Source organism: Notechis scutatus, chromosome 2, assembly GCF_049901735.1.
Source record: "Notechis scutatus isolate UNSWTSFEM ecotype Mainland chromosome 2, rNotScu1.2, whole genome shotgun sequence".
In the NCBI taxonomy this organism is placed as follows: Eukaryota; Metazoa; Chordata; class Lepidosauria; order Squamata; family Elapidae; genus Notechis; species Notechis scutatus.
The window spans coordinates 144,448,263-144,474,502 of record NC_142010.1 but is presented as its reverse complement, the minus strand read 5'-3'; the positions used below and the strand labels follow the sequence as shown (position 1 = coordinate 144,474,502).

The 26,240-nt window shown below is 38.9% G+C and overlaps 1 protein-coding gene across 1 annotated transcript in view; it reads left to right on the top strand.

The window, feature by feature from the left end:
- LRP1 (LDL receptor related protein 1) overlaps positions 1-26,240 on the top strand; it is a 321,609-nt gene that overhangs the window by 118,563 nt on the left and 176,806 nt on the right. Inside the window, exons 5-7 of the mRNA XM_026673900.2 lie at positions 6,092-6,211; positions 8,289-8,417; positions 9,288-9,551. Of these exons, the coding sequence (XP_026529685.1) occupies positions 6,092-6,211; positions 8,289-8,417; positions 9,288-9,551 (513 nt within the window). The remainder of the gene's footprint in view (positions 1-6,091; positions 6,212-8,288; positions 8,418-9,287; positions 9,552-26,240) is intronic.

Genomic DNA, 26,240 nt, shown 5'->3' with positions numbered 1-26,240 from the left:
GACTTGCTGCAACAAGTATAGAAGAGAGAAAAGCAAGCAAAACATTCAGGGTTAGATACTGTAAATAAACTGGCAGATTGACTATTGATGAGATGCTTTAGGGGAGCAGACCTCTCAACAGTTTCAGGCATGCCAGTGGGGAGGGTCTTAATTATATAATCCTGTCTTCACGCAATTGAATAGCCTTTTCCCCCAATTTCTTGCCCTCTGGAATTCCTAGCCAGGATAGCCACAGAAAAGCTTTGGATCCAGTTATTGCACATCACTATTTTTTAGCCACAAATGCCACAGTCCAAGTCTGCTTCTATTTATTAATCAGAGTTAGGCAAGCTTATCTTATTGCTGTTCATTTGAACGTGTTCTCAGCAATTTGGTACATTTCCTCCTCCTTTATGTTGTGATTTGAATGGTGTCATTATGTCACAAGCATCGGTGTGGCTGGGAACTATGAGATAGGTATTTCCCAGATAATTAAAAGCAGGGGTGGGATTCAATTTTTTAACAACCGGTTCTGTGGGCATGGCTTAGGTGGTAGGCGTGGCTTGGTGGTCATGTGACTGGGTGGACATGGCTTGGTGGTCATGTTATTGGCTGGGTGTGGCCAACTCAATATCACTCACATCGAGGCACGCATCTCCTCGCCTGGCCTCTCATAACTGTGGGATTGCTGCAACAGTCATAACCGTGAAAAATGGTCATAAGTCACTTTTTTCAGTGCAATTGTAACTTTGAATGGTCACTCCATACAAGCAAAGTACCAGCAAAGGAGGGGGAAAACTCCAGAGATGTTCCAGAGACAGGAAGTCTAGTCCTGCCAAGAATGTAATAAGGATTAATGGAGAGGCAGTTTCTGTAAGCAACACCAGAATGTTTCCTTCCTGCCTTCCTTATAGGATTAGGCCAGTAATTTCTTCTAACAACTGATTCTCCGAACTGCTTAGAATGTTAACAACCAGTTCTAGCGAACACGTGTGAACTGGTAGAATCCCACCCCTGATTAAAAGGCCATTTAGTCAAGTATTCAGATAGTGCTGAGATTGACTGGGAAGTTAAGTATACTTGTGTTGGCTTTCAGAATCTTCTTGAAAGCTGAGATTATAGAAATTGATTGGACTTGAAGGCCTTGCATTTAATAGCCTGTGGCTATAATAATATTGTATTTAGTTTATTAATATGTTCTTAGTTTATTATTAGTTATTATTTAGTTTATTAATATGTACTGCCTATTAAGACAGTACTCATAGTGGATTTTGGAGATATAATGTAGAAGTCCAAGAAAGAAAAAATAAGTCCTGCTAAACTGGGAGACTTGGAATTTAGTAGTAAAAGCAAAACTTATTCAAAAGAGGATATAGCAGTCTTTTCTTAGTATTGGCTCCAGCAAAGCTCACATAAATAGGACTTAAATAGGACCCTTTGCCTGTATACTTTTTGCTGTTTTGGGAAGTTTGTCACACATGGATAATCTTGCCCAAGGAGTTAGGAAACTTGCTGAACATTTAAGAAGTTGGTTTGATGCTGTTGCATCTTCTTACCTGCCACAGGACTTTAAAGTAAACATGTGAAGATCCCTTTGAATTGAAGACAGAAAGATATCTTCAATACAGAGAAGTGAACTCAATATACTTTTTAGGCACTGCAAATTTGAATAGAGTAAAACTCATGCAAGGGATTAGGCTATGTACTTTGCCATCCTAGTATAGTCCTTTTCTTCTTTTGATCTAGGACAGGAACGCACGCTAGGTATCTCAACTTGTATTCTCTTGAACATGAATAGAAAACATCCATATGACTAGGAGCTTTGTCTTTTCTAATCTAATAAATAATAATACTTGCATTCAAGTATAGTGTCCTGGCATCATTCCTGTTCAGGGTGCAGGCTCAGTTGCAGATTTAGAAGGTGGCATGAGAATTGTATAGGTAGGGCTATCAAGCACATCCTAATTTTTTTTAATGCATGTTCATGGGCAGTGGGTTGCTTTTTAGTTCAGTTCACAAAAAAACAAAACAGAACTTCTGCATATCCAGTTTATTTTGGGTGCACTTCAGAATCTTAGGGTTGACCATTTATATCAAATTAGGTCATACTTATTTAATCTAGGGTGGGCAGTCTTGATTCCCAGTGTTTCTTTAGTAGACTTTAAATACTCCATGATTGATCTGCTTAAATTCAGCAATAAATTCTGAACAGTTTGGAACCTTTACCCTAACTTACCTTATCTTAGCAATAGCAATAGTACTCAGACTTATATACCCGCTTCACAGTGTTTTACAACCCTTTTTAAGTGATTTACAGAGTCAGCATATCCCCCCACCCAACAATGTGGGTCCTCATTTTATCGACCCTGGAAGGATGGAAGGCTGAGTCAACCTTGAGCCAGTGCAAATTGAACTGCCGAACTGCAGTCAGCAAGCAGTCGGCAGAAGTAGCCTGCAGTACTGCATTCTAACCACTGCACCACCATGTCTCTTACCTTGAAACAGCAAATAGAAATAGCAGTGCAAGCCCTTGGGGAATTAAATTTATTCAACCTCTCTATCCTTACAAAAGCAACCTGAAATTTTGTCACTAAGGTTTCAATCCTTTTGCTACCAAATTTCAGTGGCAGCTTTTCAGAGTGTGTGGCTATAATTAAAGGTGGGATTGAAGTGGTTTGTGTCCTACTGGTAGCATCCCCACTTCTAAGACACCTCTCTCTTCCAAAAATGAATGAAACAAAATAAAGGATGGTCTTTCTGAAGAGTCATTGGACATCTTTTTAGCACGATGTAGCCCCTAATAATTCAAAGATTGCTGTCCTCAGCTTCAGCCCCATGTTGTTTGAGAATATATAATCCTGAAATGCCAGAGAATAGACCTGGGCTTTCGATCTGAGGAAAAAAATGACATACATCTTCTCATTTATTTGTATCTTTTTGACTTTGTGCTATTATATTCTGGAAGAAGGAATAACACTTACATACTTTGGAGAAATCTCCACATTCTATGTGAACTCTCCTTAATTGTCTTTGGCAGAATCCAGAATTATTATGGATTCTTGGACAATAGAAAGGAAAGACCAGTTTGGAGAGTTCATTATTGGTCCCACTTCATTTCCTCTTTGTGCTAGGGGAACACCAGACAGATGGAAACATATATTACAGTCATTTAGTAGCAATTAACCACAAAAGCCAGACATATCAAGGGCAACCTTACTGTAGTCATTGCCTCCTTCAAATGCCCCTTTGGCTGATATTCAAGATTTTCTGATCTCAGCATTCTAGATGAGGATTCATTGTTGGGAGGTTATGAAATCACTGCATTGCTCAAAAAGACACATTACTGAGGGTGTTTCAAAAGCAATATTTTTTTTTTGAAGCCCTATCTTGGTACAACTCTTCACAATTATAGTGTTGGGTAACCCTGAGAAGTAGGAAATTTCCCTGAGAAATGCTAAAAGGGAATATGCAATCATCCCATGGCTGATACTGTTAGGATGAAATGTACTGATAATACAATGTTAATTTTAGTACTGTGACTGGAATGCCTCAGAGTTGAATGTCAAAATGAACGAGTAATGAAATATCTAAATAAATGAAGAATGTTCATACATAGAAGAGGGCCAAATTGGAAAATATGGATAATCTGATAAAAATATTAGCACTAACCAATATTAATTTTGTTGGAAAATCCAGAATGGCATAGAAAACTAGTGTTTGGACTGATTATTTCACTGCCTGATTGCTTAATCTTCATCAGTCAGAGGTGGGCTGCTTAAAGAGTGAGCCAAAGTTGTTTGGATCTATAGAACTTGTGGACTCCTGCTTCAGTTAATATCCTGGTGACTTTCTTAATTAATCTGTTTTAAAAAGTATAAATGTAAGAAATGCAGATAAGTCAGTAGTACAAGAATTTACATAAAGATTCCATAGCAAATAGAAAGCATAGTTGCATTATTTTTGAATAAGAATGATTGAAATGAAGAATGGTGTAGCTGAAATGTATGGACGCAAACTGGCATGGCAATTGAATCTAAATTACTTTATGTGCTCCATAGAAGCCAGGCTTTTCCTGAATACTTCATTGTACAATGCACAACAAGTCATAGAAGGGGTCTTCCATCCAGCTGTGTTACTTTGTGCATTTCTCTCATTTTTCTGTCATCAGAAAAATGTGCTGCTGTAATTTGTGGTACTCTGGTGGCCGAACTGAAATTTGCCTTAGTAATAAGACTTGTGAGTTGCCCTTTTCTTAGAGTTTTGCTAGAGATAATTCTAGCATAGGAATTTCTTTGGCTTTGCTAGCTAGTTGGTCTTCTGGAAAATTGGTAGACCTGTATCCAGAAGAGTCCAGCTGACAACCCAGTGAGGTAGATGATGACTGCAGAGTGATGATGCATTGAGAATGTTCCCTCCTGTTTCATTCTAGTTATCTTCCACTCCACTGTCTTGTTATCTGGACTGTCTTTGGATAGAAGTTTACTAGTGTTTCAATCACCTGGTTAGGAAAGGGACTCTGATATAACTCCTGTTAATATCAGGCTGTTTCCAAATATTCAAGCTGGATGGCAATGCTGATAGCAAATGTTTGCAATCAGTTGCACCCGGAGATACCCCATGGCGGGCACCACAGGTGTCAAAATTGATTGTGTTATGTGATGTATTGTGACTTTTTTTTGCCTTTGTGGAATGGAGTGGGCATGGCTACGTGTGACCCATCTGGCCTGTAGGCCACCAGTTTGACAGGCCTGGCGTGTACAAAATGGTACAAGAAGAGGCAAAATGACACTAGTTCCTCCTCCAAAAGTTAAAATGAAAGAAAGCATGAAAATTAAAAACCCCTTGTAAGGAGAAGTAATAGTAAACCTTTAATCCACTTAGATGAGACAGAAACTGCACTATTTTCTAGTTTAAATTAATCAATACCTTTAAAAAAAAAAAAGAGCTCACAGGTTGATTGTTTTTTTAAAAAAGAATATTAAATGAATCTGTTGTTTCTCCAGAAGACCAGCTGTATCAATGTTTATAAGGAACCCATGTAATGCCTGAAGAATGAATGAGCAAAGTGTAGGTCAGCCATTATATGAACACACATCTCTGCAGAAACCAGGTGTGTTGTTTCTCCTCTAGCCCAAGCCAAATGGCCATGCTGGGCAATGACCAGCAACCAGAGGGGAGAGGGCATGGCAGCACGAACTTCAACAATTCATATGAGCTTGGCAGGTATATTCTCTAAAAACAATAAGATGTTTTTGTGTCAGAATTACCAGAACTTTAAGATGAACCTGAAGAGCTTTTACAGTAGCTTGGAGTTTCTTGTAGAACTTTTCTGGTTGCAAATATTAATACAAAAGAGGAATGGATTTGTAATACTACCAGTTAAAGAGTTAAGTTTGCTTAACTTAGGACCTCTCATGGACTATAAATGCTAACATGCTTGTGAAGAAGGCACAGAAGAGGCTGTACTTCCTGCAAATGCTCAGGAAGATAAATCTATCTCAGCATCTACCGCAGCACCATTGAGAGTGTCCTGACGTGTACGGCATTCTTGCATGGCATGGGAGCAGCTCTGAACCAGACAAAAAAGCTCTACAGAGAATCATTAAAACTGCCCAAAATATCATTGGGCTCCAGCTACCAGCCCTGGATGACATCTTCAGACCTCGCTGTTTGAAGAAGTCGCACAACATTCTCAGAGACTCTTCCCATCCTGCTTATAATCTTTGTGAACTGTTGCCTTCTGGCAGAAGATACAGAACAATTAAAATTCAGACCACACGTTTTCCTAACAGTTTTTATCCCAGAGCTATAATTGCACCTAACAATGAACTTAAGGACTACCATCAGTGAGCTGTTGGACAGTATTACTTGGTCTGTTGTGTGCATGCTTGTGTGTTTTTAGGGGGCAGGGAATTTTGGCTGATGGACGTGTGCTTGGGGATTGTCGTGTGTGTGCTTGTTGGGTCTGGTCTCTGGGTGTTATGTGAATTTCATTGTACATGTATACATACAATGACAATAAATTATTATTGTTGTTATTTGTTGAAAAGCTGCAGTATTAATTTCCTTCTATATCTCTAACATAACTGTTACTACTTCTCCTCCTTTTTAGAGCTCCTGGCAAATTGTTCAAGTATGGGCTGCCAACACCATTGTGTCCCAACTCTAGATGGACCAGTATGCTATTGTAACAGTTCCTCCCAGGTAGATGAAGATGGGAAAAGTTGCAAAGGTAGGTGAAAAATGAACAAATAGGCTACATTTACTGGGTTTCCTTAAACTTCATTCATAAACTCTCCCTCCTTCTTTCATGGGTGAGAACAATTATAAATTATTTGTTGCAATTTCTAAGGTGCTTATTCAGATATTTTTTTCCCTATCACAACCCATCTTGACAAATGTGAGATGCAATTGATTTCTGTGGAAGAAATAGTGAACTGAAGACGTTCCACAAAAAGCAGAGCTGATGACCATGGCGGGGAAGGAAGAGCCAGCAAGTACACTGCCTCTTCAGTAATTCTTCTCTGGATAAGGAGAGAACTTCAGATTGCCCACAACTGCTCCATATAGTTGCTTTTTGAGAAGATATTGTGAGATAGCAGTCTCCATTAGGTTTAGAGCTCTCAAACTATAGTTGACATGGCTTGAAACAGCCTTGGGTTCACATACTTCCTTTTCTAATCACTTTGGGTAATTGCTTGTTAACTGCTTTTCAGCTAGGAATCTTTGGGTTGTCAGGTTTTACAGCACTAGGTGAATTTCCTCCAGTTCTTAGCAAAATAAACTATCTTTAAAGTCTCATTTTTAAAAAAATGAAAAGCAAAAGGGTGATCAAAATTTTGATATTAGAAAGTTATAAATGTACTAAGAGGACAGATAATTTTGAAATAAAATTTTGGAATTAATTATAAATAATCATTTCCATGGGAAAATGCTTTTGTTTTGAATTGCTAAAAAATGACATAATAAAATAAGACTTTAAAAATAGGACACTAGAGAGAACTAGAAGGAATTAAAAATAACAGTTAAAGGAGAAGATCACTCAAAGTCAACTTGCAACAGAATATTTCAATATTGGACACACTAAAGGATATTTGTGAACATTGGACCCAAAAGTTAATTTTAAGAGTATCTACCTATGTAGACTATGTTTAAAAATGTTTTGGAAAAAGAACAAGATTTATCTGACAAGAATAAAACTGATTTTAAAGTGGATTTAAAAATGACAAGATGCAAGAAAGAAAGGACCTTTAAAGGTGACCTTTAAAGCACCTTGAATTGCACACAGAAGGGAATGGGGAACCAGTGCACCTCACACAATAGAATATAGCAGCAGTTAGGCTTATATTCTGCTTCATAGTACTTTATAATAATCTCTGGGTGGATTACAGTGTCAGCATATTGTCCCTATTTTACCGGTCCTCATTTTACCTTTCTTAGAAGGATGGAACGCTGAGCCAACCTTGAGCTAGTCACGATCGAGCTCCTGGCTATGGGCACAGTCAGTTTGCAATACTGCATTCTAACAATTGTCCCACCATGGCTCCTACATTATACCAAGATATAACATGGGTGAATGTATGAACACCTAATATAACCACTGCATTCTGGACTAGTTGTAACTTTCAGTGGGTCTTCAAAGGCAGCCCATATAAAGGACATTGCAGTAAACCAATTAGGAGGTGACCAAGGCACGAATAACCATGAGCGAGACCCCTCAGTCCAAGAAAGGTTACAGTTGGCACACAAGGCAAATCTATGCAAACCCAACTTCCTGCGCCCCCCCCCCAAACATCTGCCATGAAACTTTTGACTCCAGGGGAACCTCAAATTGCATACCAGCTCAGCCAGTGGAATTCAACACCATGTATATTCAAGGATGACAAGTGGCTGTTGCTGTAAGCCCAGGAGTATCAAACTGGCAGCCCTGTGGGCCAGATGCATCACACATAGGCCATGCCCACCCCAGCTTCATGAAGGGGGAAAACATCACAAAACGTCACATGATGGCAACGTGACGTGGCGAGTTTGACACCTGTGCTGTAGGGGAATTTGAGTAAGGTGTGTGTGTGCCATCTTGATATTCTGCAGGAAAGTTTGGATATAAATCTAACAGGCAAAGCCTACTACTACTATTATTCAGCATTTTTACTTTGAATTTCTCGTCCTCTCGGCACTTTTTTTTAAAATTCTTTGTATAAGATGCTTTGGATTGAATGATGTTTAAATTGTAGTAAATACGGTAACTAAAATAAGTATTCCTCCCCTGACTTTCTTTAATTGTCCTTTTTTTTGCCTTTTTCCAACAGATTTTGATGAGTGTTCTATTTACGGTACCTGTAGCCAAACCTGCACTAACCATGATGGCTCCTACACGTGCAGTTGCGTTGAGGGATATCTGCTCCAGCCTGATCACAAATCTTGCAAAGCCAAGAATGGTACATAATTTCTTTTTATTCCTGGTTGAATATCTTGTAGGCCATGGCTGCCACTTTATTTTTTAAGTGCTGAAGCTCCATTTGATAGCTCAGTTTGTCACCAATATAATATACGTATGTCTGATGAAAACACAGCTATTTTTTAAATTAGTTTCTGTAGCAAACATTACAATTTTTAAAAAAAAATTCAGAAACTTTGAAAATGTTAACATGAAATGCTCTCTACTGCTAAAATCTTGAATTTTGCTCCCTTGAATGAAGTTGATTTGCTAGTAATTTGTTGTTTTTATAAAAAAGCACAAGTAGCAATAGCAATAGCACTTAGACTTATATACTGCTTCATAATGCTTCACAGCCTTCTCTAAGCAGTTTACAGAATCAGCATATGGCCCCCAGCAATTTTGGGTCCTCATTTTACCCACCTCAGAAGGATGGAAGGCTGAGTCAACCTTGAGCCTGGTGGGGTTTGAACTGCCAAATTGTAGTCAGCTGTCAGTCAGCAGAAGTAGCCTGCAGTACTGCACTGTAACCACTGTGCCACCGAGGCCCAAAGTACCCAATTTGCGCTTCTTTTGCATTCTTTTGTGCATTCTTTTTCATTTGTGATAGGAAGCATATCACCGTGAGAATCTGTTCCTGTCACAGCAGATTTTTTTTCTTATCTCCCTTGCTTAAAAGTCTCTGCATAGATTTTGTTGGTCTTCTTTTATGTTAATGAAAAGAACTCATCCTATACACATTGCTGGTCTTTGTTACTTTGAGGTTTCTTTTGCAAGCACATTTGGGAAGTTTAGCCTCTGTGTCTCTTTGAAGAAAGATGTGACCTTCCCTTTGACCAGCCTTCTCCATTGGATGTTCTTTTGTTCTCAGAACCAGTAGAACGACCACCCATCCTACTCATTGCCAATTCTCAGAACATCATGGCTACCTACCTGAATGGTGGGCCTGTCTCTAACATCAGCCCAACTAGCACCAAACAAACAACTGCCATGGATTTCAACTACGTAGAAGACACAGTCTGCTGGGTTCATGTTGGTGACAGTTCTCCCCAGACGGTTCTCAAATGTGCCAAAATCCCTAATCTCAAAGGGTTTATTGAGGAATGGACTATCAACATCTCTCTCAACTTGCATCGTAAGTAGCATTTTATTCTATTTCAATATCACCAAATAGAATTACAGTTTGTTCTTATGGAGAAATATATCTGATGCTTAAAGTACAAAGGGTTGGTTGACTTTAAAGAAAGAGATAATATGGTTGATTTAAAAAAAATTCTGGTTGTGTGTGTGTGTAATAGTTGTTGGTTTGTGCCAGTTGTGGTAGATATGGCTGTGGAAGAAAAATATTTTGGATATAGTAATCCCACAGCGTCCTTTTACCTGCTCCTGATCTTCCTACAGAAACCCTTCTTCTCACTCTTTCTATTGCTGGATAGATCTGGAGAGGGATCTCTTAGCAAATTCACTCTCTGTCAATCTCCATCTGGGGATAGGGAGCACCACAGAATCCTATGGCTCCTGCACCACCTGACAAATAAGCATAGGATTGTATTTCCCTGGTTGACAAATTTTTTGATATTTATTTTATCACAAACTAAAATGAATCAGAGAAGCAAAAGAGGAAGCAATTGGGAAATAGCTGTTCAAAGATCTCAAGTTATTAACATATTTATGTTTTATAATGAAGAAATAACCCCTGAAAAGATTGGAAAACAGTCAACAGAGGATGAATGTTCTTAATCTTTTTATCTTATCAAAATGTGCTGGCCTTTATTTTTAATCTAAAACTTGTGCCTGACTAAACTGCAGTGCAATATTTAGGCTGAGGATTAAGAGAATCTAAGTGGAGAACCAAGGAAATTAACTGTAGCAGAGTGGACACTCCATCATAGTTTTTAATCTAGAGCTGGGATTAGGGAATTGTAGATCTTCACAGGTCTAACTTGGTGAAAATAACTACCAGTTCAACCTCTCAATCATGTCTGAGTAAATTTACTTGTGCTCCCAGTCTCATTTGCTGAGTCAAGGATATAATATGGTCTGGGATATAAAAGGACACATTTTTAGATTATTATTTTGTTAAAAGGTAAAAATAAGAGATGAACCTGAAGAGAATATCTAGTAGAATTGAAAAGAAATATAAACCGATTTTCAGAGTAAATATACTCTGAATGAGACCTTCCTAAATGTATGTATGAGAAGATCACTCAGTGGCCCGGTATAAAAAAAAAGCTGACAAAAAAATTACCAGGTGGTCCCCAGCCCTTTTGGCTTGGTGGACCAGTGGAGGTGGTGTTGGCATGGAGAAGGGGAGGAAAGAGGGGATGGTTTCACGTGTGCGGTTTTCGCAAATGGAGCTTTGACTCTCTCAAAGTAGCTAGGCCTGGTTCCAAATGGACTGTGGCAACAGACCAGGGTTGAGGAACCCTATCCTATATTGTATCTCCAGGGATTGGATTGAATCTTTGGATTCTTCATTTTATTCATTTTTTTTAGTTTAGTTGTAGTTATTTTTAGTCATTGGTAGTATTTTTTCTTGAAAAGGATGTGCACAGATTTGATGGTCCCTAAAAATGAACCAACAAGGCCTCCATATCTTTTTTGATAGTTCTGATTTGTGTAGACCATAAGTGGATACCAATCTATAGACTGGTATACTTGTACTCTGAATGTGGTATGTTTACTTGCTTAGGACTGTAATGCCCTGCAATTTAAATCCATTTAAGAATGGGTAAAAAATAAAAGTGCTGAGCCACTGCTGATGCCTGAAATTTCTTTTGGCAGTTATTGCATTGGGAAGTGAAATTTTTGGGTCAAGGCAACTTTCTTACACCACATTCAGAAAAACTCACAGCATCCTATAATTTATCCTTAAAAAAACATTGTTGGATAGAAAAAGAAGCAAGGGGCAGAAGATTAAAATAGGTTCTTAAAGGAATAGATAGAAGCCTAATTTGGTCTTGGTTTTTAAATGGAGTTTGACATGTGATACACTGTGCCTTCTTTTGAAAATGCATCTTTTTTGTCTGAAGTTCTCAAATACATGAAGTTTGGGGGGACACTTGGACAGTTCCTAAGCCCCAGGTGGAAAAGAAGCCAAGTTAGATTTTTTATTTTTTGCATGAGCCAAGATCCTGATAGATTGATTGTTTCTTGGGTAGAGACTCTCTCTGATCCACATTTAAAATGCAATTGCACTCTCATTGCTTTATTGTCACATTGTGCTAGGAAGTCAGTGGCCTACAAGAATTGATGGTAAAGTTATTCCTCCTAAATCCATCCACAGAAAAAATATACCCGCAAAACTGTTCACCTATTCTAATGCTGTGGTGTGTATTAGTATCTCATGCCCCATCTGGCATCTAATCCAGCAATGTTCTATGTGTATTCCATACAAGGAAATTTATCACACTTAGATTAAACTAGTTTATCTTGCCCATCTCTTAATAGTAGAATAGCTTAGGAATGTGGCCAAATTTCAGAAAAAAATTGGAAAACACTGCCTAAATTGTTGGTCAGTCGTTTTCAAACTGACCAAAAATTTAGGCAGTGTTTTCCAATTTTTTCAGGGAAATCTATGGCAAAGCTAAGACCTTAATTTTCTGAATTATTCTTCATATACATGATTTCAAAATAGAAGAGATGTACTTTTTCATTGTGTTGCAATACTCTCACACTTCCTCTAGTGACCTTCCCGTCCATTTCTGTTTAGCCTCTCCCCCCTGCCCAGGAAATTGTGTAAGAGACATCCCTTATTGATGTTCAGCTTGCTCAAGTGACATCCTTGTATTGTTTTTGCTTATTACTTAGTTTAGTGCTGAATAAACTTTGGCAAAACTGACTCTCTTTCTCAACTTGGAAGTAGTGATTGAAAAATAAAAGCTCAGGCAATTTGGAAATCAGGATGATTCATGTAGAATAAAACATGCAGATTGTGGTTGTATCTTTTAGTCTCTGATGCTGTAAGGAAATATTGCTAATTATTTGTGGCTTGGTCTTTTTCATAGCAGGCAGGCAGGCAGGCAGGCAGGCGAGGAAGGAGCCTTAACAAAAGAGGAATCTCTGCTATTGCCTATAGCTATGGCTTAAGTAGACCAGACATTGAATTCTGTGTGTGCTGCTCTCTTCACCTTCTTCCATTCACTTCTGTAGCTTAGCTTTGTGGGGATAGAAACTGAAGGCCATGTGGATTACTTTCCAGAGGTTATATCTCCACCACTCACTCAATTTCTGTGGTGGGCTTTCTGTCAGATGAGAGACCACCTGGGAATCTGTTCTTGTAAATGGGATAGATCTTGGGTCCAGCCCAGCAAGATCCATGTTTTAATGCCTGTGGAGTTTCTGCAGAAATTTGTCAGTATGCTTGTATTCTAAGGACTCTGTATTGATTTATGTTAACACAATTTGCCCTTTCCTAGTTCCTGCTTTGAAAAATCTCCTTGGATTTGTTTCTTCAAATGAAACAGACATGGCAGTTTAAAGTTATCAAACTATTACATTGGGCTGTGAATATGCCCCTTGGTTCTTTAGATATTGTACCATTTTAAGAATTGGTAGCAAGTTTTCAGGTTTATTCTTCCATTTTAGAAGAAATAGGAAATATACCCATCTCTCCCTCCAACAGCTGTCTCCTCATTCTTCTGCCAAGCAAAAATAATCTGGATCCTTTAAATCTGAAAGAAGAGATGGAAATGACATAATTCTAGTTCCTTAAGCTGGTTAGTCACAAAATATTGTAAAAGGTCATTGAATTATAATAATAAGTTGCAGATGACCAGAATAAATACAGATATGTCCTTGAGGCGATTAACATTTGTTCTGTGTGCGATATCAACAGGATATTGGCTGTGCTGAGCTGTTGAGCAATATCTCTGAACAATATATCTCAATATCTTGAGATATTGAAAGGGTAGGCTGAGTGTTTAAGAGAAAAGCTACAAGCATGCTTCCTGATTGAGGAATTACTAGTTATTTTCTTATTTATTTGGAATAGCTAGCTGCTAATTGATGTCAAAGAGGAACAGAGAATTTGGGTGGGGAAAACATGTACGGGTCTTCCCAAAATTTCATCTGTTTCTACACTCTGTTCCTGAACTGATATGTCATAGCAGAACCCTAAGCGGAAAGGCTGCAGTAGCATTAGATGTCAGTCTTTGCAATTCATTTGTGACATTGTAGAAGGAAATGCAGTTGGAGGAACATGTAAATGCTAAGCTTTTTTTTCGTGTTTTAAAGAATAATATATGATGTTCCATGATTATCTCTACTTGAGTGATATCGAGCTCCATCTTCACAGTCTTTATTCCTTGAAGTAATGGTTCAAATGTCCCTTCGTTCTTGAAAAAAGGACAAAGACAGAACAGCAACATCTGGATGAGAGGGAGCATATTATGGAATAGAATGGGTAGAAACAAAGAGAGAGAAAGAAATGCAGATTTTTTTTATACTATCTGATCGCTTTTTTAATCATGTTTGGAAGCTGTTTTAAAATGTCCCAAGAATTGGTGTTTTCAGTGAGCTGTTGTAGTAAGTAAAGAAAACGGGTAGCTAGGGTAGCTGAGGCCCTGATCAAAAGCCATCAAGTCATCATGTGTCATCATTTTGTTGTAGAATCTGTCTTATTTTTTGTTACAGTATTTCACTTGAGCAGGTCATATTCCATCTATGCCTGGGTGTCTGACCTTGGCAATGTTAAGATTTGTGGATTTCAACTCCCAGAATTCTAAGTGATAAAAGCAGCAGTGCTGCCACTTAAATACCAGAGAAAAGTGTCATAGCCAGAAATCAATCTAAGAAATTGAAACGACGTTTTTATCTAGAGTATATGTTGAATTTTCCTTTTTGATTGGAAAAGCAAACTCTGTAATACAGTTTTGAGAAATAGGTTCAAAAAACAGCTTTGCTATGTTGCGCACATGCATCACTATGCTTAGGAAAGCTGTGAGGACTCCTCAGGCCTCGGCAAATCAAACACCCTGTATGAGTGAACACATCTGCCTTTGCTCTGTGAAGCCTGTAAGAATAAAAATGCCAGTGAGCTCGGGCATTTCTGTAGCAATCCCAATGGTCTAAGTGCTTCAACATTAAACATTAAACATTAAAATGTGAGAATTATTTGCTTTCTTGTTTCAAGACGAGCCAGTTTCTTCTGAGATAATGAGAGGACTGATTTGTGACAGCACCTATATGCATCCCTCTGAAATGACTAGTCAAGGCTAGTAGCTAGCTAGTAGTTGCTTCCACAGTTAACCCTGACATACAGCAAGTTTGCGCCGTCAGTGCATTGCATATTTTCGATATTTTAGCTCTTTTACTAAAATAAATTGCCCTGTGTAGGACCAAAGTGATTTTTTGCTTTGGTTCTTATCTCAACCTTTTTTATTAGTAAGCGTGATATGATTGTTGTATCTATAGGCCTTAGCCAAATTAAACCCCTAAACTACCCCATTTAGCAAGTCTTGGCTTGGTTGAAATCAACACCATTTTTCCTATATCGTGTGTGTGTGTGTGTGTGTGTGTGTGTGTGTGTGTGTGTGTGTGTGTGTGTGTGTTGTGTGTTAGATAGATACTGTAAGATGACAAGTGTGATGGCCTGTTTCAGTGTATCCAAGATTACTTCAAGCAGGTAGGGCTTTTATCACAACATTGCGTCCTTGTTCTTTTAGATTTTGACATCCTGTTCATGGCTGATGCTCAGCAACACTGGGGGTGACAGTGAGTTGGTTTATAGGCAATGCTAAATGTGCCCTGAATTTTTTTAAAAAGGAAAAAGGAACTACAGTAAATCACAATTTTCCAACTAGGAAATGGTAAATGCTTTGGTAACAAGTAAATTTGGCTAATGTAACTACCAGGCATTATGCTAACATTTTGTCTTTTTACAGTTCCATGTTATTACCCAACCCATGCGTGCTTCCAGAAATTTGTCCACCCATTGCTTGTATTCAAAGACTCCCCTTACAGATTTATAGCTTGAATTCCCCATCTGTAAAATTCAAATCCTGCCTGTGAAAGTACTCTGGGTCTCCTGCTTAAATTGATAGGGTGGGTTGTGACTGAGATATAGTTGCTGGTCCAAAGTCACCTGGTGATAATAATCCAGAGGTGGGCAACTATGGCCCCTTTATGACTTGTGGACTTCAACTCCCAAAATTCCTGAGCTAGCATGGCTTGCTCAGGAATTCTGGGAGTTGAAGTCCATAATTCATAAAAGGGCCATAGTTGCCCACCCCTGTAATAAGCCGTGTGGCTGAAAGAGCTTCACCCTGATGACTCTGGTTCTAACCTCACACTCTAAGTTGGTATAAGGAAATCCTAGACAATCAAGGGAAATTAAAAAGTAGGCAGGAATTGAAGGAGAAGGGAATATCTATAGACTGGTGGCCTTACCTGCAACTACAATCCAGGTATACCTGGCCATTTTATTAACATCCATTGTATTGGAGTAGATCAATGCTTTCATGGTGATAGCCAACTTGGGATTTTCAAATAGTGTTTTTTCTTTATTTTTCTCCAAGTTTGTATCAAAGTGTCCCTTATTTTGTATCTATAAAAATATAGATGCAATCCCCCCGGAGGATTGGCTTTTATAGCAGTCCATTGCTACTAATATTTATTTATTAAAACTGGGCAGAGTAAGCAGTTACTATGCAACTGGAAAGCAAGCAATATTTCACTGGAATAATTTTATATACTAATTAGACAACACAGGCTGTTTCCTAAAAATAGAAAAAAAATATTCCCAGGGCAGGAAGATATAATTTGGCTGTAGTCTTCCTTTATTTTTACCCCATTATTTGGGAATTAGGAAAGGTGTTTTTTTTTGCTGCTGTTCTGTTCCTTTACTCATACCACAGATTTTTTTAAAATGTGAATATTTTAGTGGAATTAACAATAATAGCACCAATTATTTCCTTAATCCTATTTCTTTAAATAAGGCTTGCTTGATACATATACCTAACAACTGTGAATTATGAGATGTGCGGGGGCGGGGGGCATTTGGGAGAAATCCACCTTTTTCAAAATTAAATCTATGCTGGTGTGATGACCAGTAGTCTCTCAAAATAACCCAAAACATAAAACATACATTAAAATCCGGTAATGCCTTCAACTTAACTTCACTGTTTTATTAGGCACAGTTTAAAGCCACAAAAATAAATAATGAGGCAAAGGAAATGAAAACAAACCGCATTGACAAGAGTTCCGAAGCAAGGCAAGATAATTAATCATACATTCCAGGAAGATAACTGAGGAGAGTCCAGGGGAAGAACGGCAACAAAGATAAACCTCTTTCGAAGGAAATACTAAACTTTGACTCCAGCAATTCTGACTACGCAGTTGCAAACTTATATACATAGCTCCCAGCTGTAAGCTACGAGGAGGATCATGGTAATCTCCTCCTGAGTAGACCTCGCGTTTCCCTGATCCTCTCCTTCCTGCGTGCCCTAGGATGGATAGGGATGATTGCCCAGCTGGCCTCTGCCCTTCTCCAGCCTCCTCCACCACCTCTGGAGCCACACTCCCACTCCCTGTTGGCTGTTCCTCTTCTTCCTCAGAATCAGTCTCCACCAGGGGCATGACAGCTGGTAACCAGCATTTCTTCAGGGTTTTGAAAGATCTCCTTAAACATTTTAGGGAATTGATGTTCTTTGATTGAAGTTCTTTGTCTGAGCTATCCATCCATTCCTAAACCTTGCTCTCTGATGGAAGAGATTTATAATAATTTTTCAAAATCACTTGCTTTTTCTGAACTATTACAAAAAAAATTGTTAAAAAAATCTGGAATATCATTGGCAAAGACCTTCCAAGTTTTGGATTAAAATGGAAGATTACACTTGCCAGCAGAAAGATAAGGATCCCTGGCTCAGGGCTGAATAGTCCATACAGTAAAACCTTGCTTGCTTTCCAGTTGTACCCAAGTGGTTTCTTTTCACGGTTTGCATCTTTATACATAAACTGCCTTAACATATATTTTTTTCCTTCTGGGAATCCTAAGCTTCGTTCTTAATGCATGAAACATATTTTCATTAAAAGGCATGGAGAATTGCTAAATGATGTTCAGTTTTCCTTCTTGGCCTCTCATAGCTTGGTATTCTAGCATTTTATACCAATTACTATTGTCTGTTGCTGCTGTTTTATGGATAACTTTTTTTTTCCACTAGCTATTTGGAACCATTTTATCTTGCCTTTGGATTTATTTCAGGAATGTACAGTAGATATTTGGTCCATATGCTGCTACTCTCTTCTTTTTGTCTTTCTGCATCAGGCTTGCTGAATGCTTTTGCTTTATTTGTGGAGAATGGATTTTTAAATGATGTATATTTACTTTCCTAGTCCCAAGGTCATGTTGGCAATCTGGCTTTCTCTAAGTAGAAGTGGGCTTCCGAGGCAGAGCAGAGGGTAATGAGAGGAATAAACTCTTTGGACCCATCTTCAATCATAGATTGAGAGAATGTGGCGGACAGAATATATATTGATTTAGCCAAGAATTTTATCGAACATCCCCATGCATTATGAATGCTTTAATTTAGATTCATGAGAATGGAGTTGAACTTGATTTCCAATTTTGTATTTCAGTGGCTGGGTAAACACCCCCAAGTATCACAACATTTCTTCCTAAAATATTGCATCTGCCCTTATACTCTAAGGAAAGAATTAATAAAATGGATATTACCTGTGGTTATTTGGGAGCTTAGTTTACTGATCTTTCATTTCCCTAGATCAGACAGGAAAGCTCACACCAAAAGAAAGAAAGAAAGAAAGTTTCCCTTTCCAATATATGGTTTGAACTAGTTTTATTTCCATTTCCGGTTCAATCTACGAGAAGCTGCTGGCGGTTCCCCACTTGAGGGAGGGGAGAGGAGGGTACCAGGGTTCATTGATAGTTTCAGAATGTGGAGTGACTTCTCTGCAGTGACCCAAAAAAGTTGAAATTCGTGAGACCAAGAAAACGTTGTTTTTCAGCTTTCTTTTGGGTGAAGTAGCAAAGTAAAGAAAACCTTTATATTGTACATTAACATAGCCGCTCCTAAATGGATGCATTCCAGTGCTAGTTAGGGATTTGGTGAGTCCCAAACCATATTTGAATATTAAAAAAACCCATCAAAGCTTTAACATTATATTACCTTAAACACATAATTTTGAGACAGAACATATTATTTCATGTTTTATGGAAATAGGTTAAAATCCAGGGACCCACATAGTGGCTTGCTAACACCATCACAACTCTGGTCTGTTAGAGATGCTAGAAACTATCTTCGAAACTCTGGTTCTGTTCCTTCTTGTTGGACTGTTGGATTTTGCTCCCCATCGGTTGCTTCTTTTCTTGGGTAGTAAATACATCATTGTTCGATATCAATTGAACCAGCCATGGCATCTCCATTTGCTTAAGATGAGAAACGGATTTCTCCAAATGATACATACGGAGTATAGGCTTGAGTTGACTAGGAGCCAGTGAATCTCCTTGGAAACCGAGACCTTGAGATTCTAACAGAGAATTATTACTTCCTCAAACTGTATTTCACAATTCTTGGGGTAAAGTCATGCCAAAAACTGATACAAAATCAATATAGATTTAAATTTGTAAATACAATTTTCCTGAAATTACTACAGATAGTCCTCGCTTAATAATCGGTTGCTTAGTTACTGTTTGAAGTTACAAGGGACCTCCCCAAATCTATTTAGGATCTGATTCTAGAGTACCGATGGTCGCACACTCTGTGATCACATGATTGTGTTTTGGGCACCTTGTCAACTGCCTTGCATTTACAACCACTCACAGCAGTGGTACTGAACAACAACAGCAGAGTGGTGCATCATGTGTCTGCTTCTTAACTCAATCAAAGTTAAGAACTCAATAGAGCTGGAAGGGACCTTGGAGGTCTTCTAGTCCAGCCTCCTGCTCAAGCAGGAACCCCTGTCTTCTTAAAAAATGAAGCACTGACAATTTCTTAAGGGAAGCTGTTCCATTGGTTAATTGTCCTTACTGTTAGAAAGTTTCTTAATTCCAGGTTGCTTCTCTCCTTGATTAGTTTCCATCTGTTGTCTCTTGTCCTGCCTTCTGCCTTTGGAAAATAAGTTGACGCCCCCCCTTCTCTTTGTGGCAGTCCCTCAAACACTGGAATACTGCTATCATGTCCCCCCTAGTCCTTTTTTTCTCTAGACTAGCCAAGCACAAATCCTGCAACTGTTCTTCATATGTTTTAGTCTCCAGGCCTTTAATCATCTTAGTTGCTCTTTGCACTTTTTCCAAAGTCTCAACATCTTTTTTTGTATTGTGTGACCGAAACAGGATTCAGTATTCTCGGTGTGGCCTTACTAAGGCTTTATAAAGCGGTATTTCACATGATTTTGATTCTATGCCTCTGTTTGTACCACCAAGTATAAACTCCATGCTTTAGAGGAGGATCTATAGCAGGGGATGGCAAGAAAATATAAATGCATTTATATTAAGTTGCACAGAAATAAGAAGGTGGAAGCACAACAGGTATATAGACTTATGTGCCCTCAAATATCAGCTTGGGACTTTTGTGAAAATAATGTGAACTATCAGATAGATTGCCCTGCTAGCCCCGTATGTGAACATGTTCTTGCAGGTAGGATCCTGAGAACAAAAAATTTCACTTCCTGAACTCACAGAAGACATGAAAGACTAGCTCAGTTTTATTCATACTTTCTTTCAGAGTGAGCAAGGTGTGCACCATATGCCTAATAATGGCATACATTATTATTATTTTTTTGGGGGGGAAATCCTGTCCTAGAATTATTATAATTAAGATGCGAACACCTTAGCTGGAGGAGAATCGGTAAAAAAAAAACCCTCCTTTTTCTTTGATAAGTAGTCTTGAAAATTTAGCAATATGGTTATATTTTATCTTGTTTATTTTTTACACATTGGCAAGATGCACTGCTCATTCAATGAGCCTAATCCCCCTAATCTAGTTTCTGCATTTACCATGTGGTGGGATTCAAATTGTTTTACTACAGGTTTTGTGGGCATGGCTTGGTGGGCGTGGTAGGGGAAGAAGGATACTGCAAAATCTCCATTCCCACCCCTCTCCAGGGGAAGGATACTGTAAAATCTCCATTCCCTACCCACTCCTGGGGGACAGTTACTGCAAAATCCCATTCCCTCCCCACCCCACTAACCTGCTTTCCAGCTCTGTTCTCCTATGCAGGGCTACAAAAGAAGACCCAGCCAATCAGCTGGGACCTGGGAGACAGAGAATAGATGGGGCAGGGCCAGTCAGAGGGGGTATTTGCCGGTTCTCCAAACTACTCAAAAGTTCCGCTACTGGTTCTCCAGAACTGGTCAGAACCTGCTGAGAACCACCTCTGAGGTGGTTCCTATTGATCTGTCCTATAAATGTGGCTATAAGAAAACTGGATTCTTTCTCTCACTCTCTTTTAAAAATAACTTCAATTTAGCCACAATGCCATTATCCCAGGGACGCTGTGATTAGTCTTACAGATAGTTTAGTTCAATATGTCAGTTTCAATCCATAGTTTATACAGGTAGTTTGTTTCACTAAACCACAATTATTATTTTAAATGTTTCGGGTGGCTTATTTCGCTATATCACTTTACTGATAGTATAATCACAGACACTCAATATACGCTGAGTTAGCCAATTATGTAAATGCTTCTGCATTTACATAATTGGTTAAATGAGAAGTTGTAGAAGACCAGCAGCATGGAAGGTGGAGAAGGATCGTGGGTCAAATTGCAGCAGAATTTGCTTCAATTCCCTTCAGCCCTTTAAAAAAAAACCTAATGTGATCTAGCCTTCACCTGAAAACTGTTTACCTTCCAATTCTTTCTCCACTGAGTCAAGACAGGATAAGAATCTTAGCTGACCCCTGGCTGAAGCAGCATCTTTCTTGTCAGCCTCTGGCTAGGAGTCAAGAAACCTTTTGCACTGAGCAAGCCATTGTAGAGATGAGCCTGGAGAGGAACCGTCAGAATGGTTTGAGGGTCAGGTGAGGAGATACAACTGATAGAAATCCTCAGGTTATTCAGAGGTGTTTCTTGAGGTGCTTTATCTGGTTGGTCTTCCTGTTTTTTTTTGTTTTTTTTTAGAGGGTAATAACATCTCAGTCATTACAGTGTGGAACTTGTAGAAATTGAACACCAACCAGGCTGCATTCACACAGGCTCATCAAACGTTTCATACAAATTCCCCAAAATTTTGTGAATGGCTTTGAGATTGTCTAGGGGCGAACCTATGCCAAGTGGCACGCAGAGCCATTTCCGCTGGCATGCGAGAGGTCGCCCAGAAGAGCCCCACTAGGCATGCGCACGCCGCCACCCAACAACTGATTGTCAGGTATCTGGCGTGCATGCGCAGGGGGCGGAGGGTATGTGTGCTGGAGATGTGCGCGCATCTGCAGGGATGCGCTGTGCACGAGGGGATCGTGTGTGCATGTGCAGATGTGCTGCACACAAGAGGGAAACAGGTGTGCAGGCTCAGACATGCTGTGTGTGAGGAGGGAGTCCTCATGGATGCGCAAAGACGCACAGCATGCAAGGGGGGAATCGCGCACACATGCACAGATGTGTGCCACACAAGGGAGTTGCGCATGCTTGTGCAAAGACACACAGCGCAAGAGGGTAATCACGTACGCATGCACAGATGCTCAGTGTGCGAGCGGGAGTCACGCGTGTATGCACAGGGGCATGGGGGAGGCCCAGCACGCACTGCCTTCTAGGCGCTGGCACACGAGTGCACACAAGTGAGCGTGCACTCAATTATCGGCACGGGAGCTGAAAAAGGTTAGCCACCACTGGTCCAGGGCATTGTTCTTTGTGTCCACTCTGGAACCTTGTATAGAACTTTGAAGTTGTGGAACACAAGCTGGTAGGCTTTGCATCTCTGTACATTGACCATTTATAGAATACCACATTCTCTTCTATATTTACCTCTTGTTCAGGCAGGCTTTGCTGGTTCAGTTCTGAATCATGATGGCTGCTAAATCCTGTTTACAAACCTCAGGAGCAGTTTCTTTAAGTCCCCGTCTGTATTCTGCTATCCCATTTGAAGTTGGCATGTATTTTTAACCAAAATCAAAGCGTAGCTTAGAGTTTACATATAATAAATGATGTTTTATACTCTGAAAGCCGCCTTGAGTCGCCCTGCGCATATAGGCAGTGATATAAAGTCAATAAGCAAACAAACAAATTTAGACATAATATAATACCTAATAGAGTTTAGGTATAATAAAAAAACTGCTGTTAATTAGAAAGGAAGCAAAAGCAATGGTTCTCAGGGAGGAAAAACAGATGCATCAATACAAATTGCATTTTGTTATATAAACCATAATGTTCTCCTGTGCCTGAGTGCAGTCATGTTTATGTGAGTATGTATTTCAGGTAGCTGTCAACTTAACAACCATTTGTTTAGTGACCAGAATTACAAAGGCAGTGAAAAAACTGACTTATGACAGTTGTTCACACAACCTTTGCGGCATCTCCATGGTCACATGATCAAAATTCAGATGCTTGGCAATTGTTCATATTTATGAAAGTTGTAGTGTCCCAGAGTTTTGCAATCCTCTGGCAAGTAAAGTCAGTGGGGAAGCAGCTTCATTTAACAACAACCTAACAACTGCAATGATTCATGTATCTTTAAACCTTTAGCAGAATTCATTTTTTTAAAAAAATTAAGAATATCTCAATGCTGTCTAATTTCTTCAGTGTGAAGGAACTTGGTATAAATCACCAAAATATCTGTAATGTATACTAAGGACACAAAAACTGTTTTTAAACCATGCCAATTCATCAAAGCACACGTTGTGAAATCATTGGAGCAGCATGATAAATACCTTCCACTGCTTGGAATTAATGTGGAGTCAGCCCTTAACAGCTGGCCTCCTAAAAGGGATAAATTTTTATCTCTTCTTTTATTTAAAATCCTAGCCTGTCCTGATTGGGAGGCTGGTTTGGCATATGAGAGCCAGTATGGTGTGATTAAAGCACCAGGCTAGAAACCAGGAAACCATGAGTTCTAGTTCTGCCTCATAGCCAGCTGGATGACCTTGGGCTAGCCTTAGGGAGGAAGAAAGGGCAAATCACCTATAAAATCTTTCCAAAAAAACTGCAGGGACTTGTCCAGGCAGTCATTAGGAGTTCAGACTGACTCAAAAGAACCCTTCCTCCCCAAAAACGAAAAAAACCCCACCCCAACAACACGAAATAGAACACCCAAAAACTCCAAAAAGAAATGTGAAAGATTTATAATGAAATCAATATCAGTTGCCAGGATGAATTTGAATAGAATAATCATTTTATTCATTATTTTTATATATTTTTTCTTTTTTTAGAATTTAGTGTGTATTCTTAAGGGAAAGTACCAAGAGGAATTCTGTTGATAAAGAGTTATATGATATGAAATAAATATTAGAAACTGAATGTTATAATTGTATAATGTATAAATTAAATGTTTGATGAGATTTGAAAGGATAATAACTATAAGATTTAAAGGTGACCCACTCTACTTGGTAAATCATAGGGGAAACCTTGCTTTTTAAGGCCTGGAAGGGGAGGGAATAATCTTTTTTTCCTTTCCCTTTTGGGATGATGATGGAAAAAGAATATATGAAATTGTAAACAGGACAGACAAAAGTATAATGACAGACACAAGTATAATGACTAGAAAGATATAGAAATTTAGAAAAAAATACATAATTGAATTAGAAAGGAGTGAGACAATCATAAAATAAGGTTGAGGAAAGTAAGGGAAGGGAAAAATTATTGAGAAATTGATAAAATAGTGACAAGATATGAAACTGAAGATATAAGATGAAGATATAACTGAGATTATGTCTGTATGGAGATGTGATAACCTGGAATCATGCTTTTCTTTAAAAAAAAAAGATGTTTTATTTTCATTATGTTTTGTGAAAACCCAAATAAACCCCCCCCCCCCCAAAAAAAACCCTCCAAAAACCTAAGCCAGGACTGTCAAACTCACAGCCCACGGGCCGGATGCATCATGTGCTGGCCACGCCCATGCCCGGTTTAGCGAAGGGGGAAAAGTCATGATATGTCACATGATGACACATTTTTTAAAAAGCACAGTAAAAAAACCCTTATTGAAAGCCACTAAATTAATGACAATATATATTTGCTTTCCAACAGCTGCTGTAGCTCATCTGATCAATAGCTACCAGTCAAACCTTAGTCAATGTCATATGTGTAAAAACTAATTTCAAGTTTTGAATGAGTAAGTAAAAGTGACTGGAATAAAAAGGCGCCTCTTTCATGAATTCTGGAAGTTGATGGGTTTGTGCTTGATTACTCAAATATTCGCCTAGAGGAGATTCTGAACACGGGTCTTGCTCCATGCTCTTGAGTTCAGCCGATCAGTATCTCTGAAAAGATGACTTGATCCAAAACATATGGTCTGGATGATTTGCTTGAGCAATCTGGTTTGTTTTATTATGCCTTTTCATTGCAAGCTTCCCAAAAGAAAAGATCACATTCAGAAAGAGGGGCTGCTGGACTAGTTTTCCTCACATGTCAGTTTTCCAAGAATCAAGGAAATGTTTGGGTCCCCCCCCCCGCCCCCCCCCCCCACAATATTCTGAGATGGGACTGTGACATGTGAACAAACAGGAATATGAGTCTCTGCCCCTTCCCCTGCCTATCGATTGGTTTTGTGCTGTTTCTTTGTAACATTGTGGTTTTTGCAGCCCATGTTTCCAGCTGTGGGTGTTGGAATGCGGTCTGCTACTCCATCCGAGACAGTTTTCCAAGGTTTCTGGGAAACGTCCACTGAAAATGATCTCCCACCGTCACATTCCCCTTGTTTCCCTGCTTTTTTTTTTTCTCTTTTGGCATCAGAAGGAAAGCCAGCGGAGTCCAAAGAAAAATAAGCAGGATTTTCTTTTTATTTAGTTTACGCTTCCAAGTCCTAAAAGCAAACAATCTAGCCCCATTAAAATGTCTTCCCAAACAGCAAGGCTAGTGGTATCTTTCCAAATAAATATGTCTGGAAGGCTCCTATTCACTCACAACTAGCCACCTCTGGTACCAATAAATGGAAAACTCCCTTATTCAGAACATGTGGTATGGGTATGCGTGCATGCACACATGCATGTCCGTATGTGTCAAAGAATGAATTGAGAAATTTAAACACAGTTTTCCCTTTTGCCCTGAAAATGGTTCCTTTCCCCTCTAGACTGCATTATGTTTTCATCTAAGAAAGGGGCTGTGGCTTTAATTAACTTGGCAACAAAATAAGAGCAATTGGCAATTTGATCTGCTGTTTACACCCTTTTAACCCTTATTATATCTGGGACAAATGGTTTGAATGATTCTTACCACTATAGTCAAGACTCAAAAGAGTATCTTAAAAGGTAGAGGGAGGGAGAAATAGGGTCAACATTTATGCTCTATGAATAATTATTTTAATTTAATTAGTTCATTTTACCAGCAATCCCAGGACTATAATTCTGTGAGGAGACTAGGGTTTATAAAATATCTTTCTGTTAAAACTTCCAGAATTCTTTTAATAAAGCCTTGAAAACTAAGCTGGGGTATAAAAGTGATTAAAATTGTACCCTTTCTTTTGTGATGAAAAAAGACTCTGAAGCATATTGGAAACCTTTTCGAACGGTCATGTGTCCATTTTGTAGCTGGAAGATTATTCAAGATCACAGCTATATTGTTTGCAGTCTTGCATATTAATGGTGTGATTAACATAATTCTGCATATAGAGTATTCTGCATATGTCATAAATTTCATATATAAGTATCAAATGTTCATCTGTCCACGTGTTCTCAGATATAGATTTAGAGTGATGGGAGTGGGCCTTCAAGAATTAATG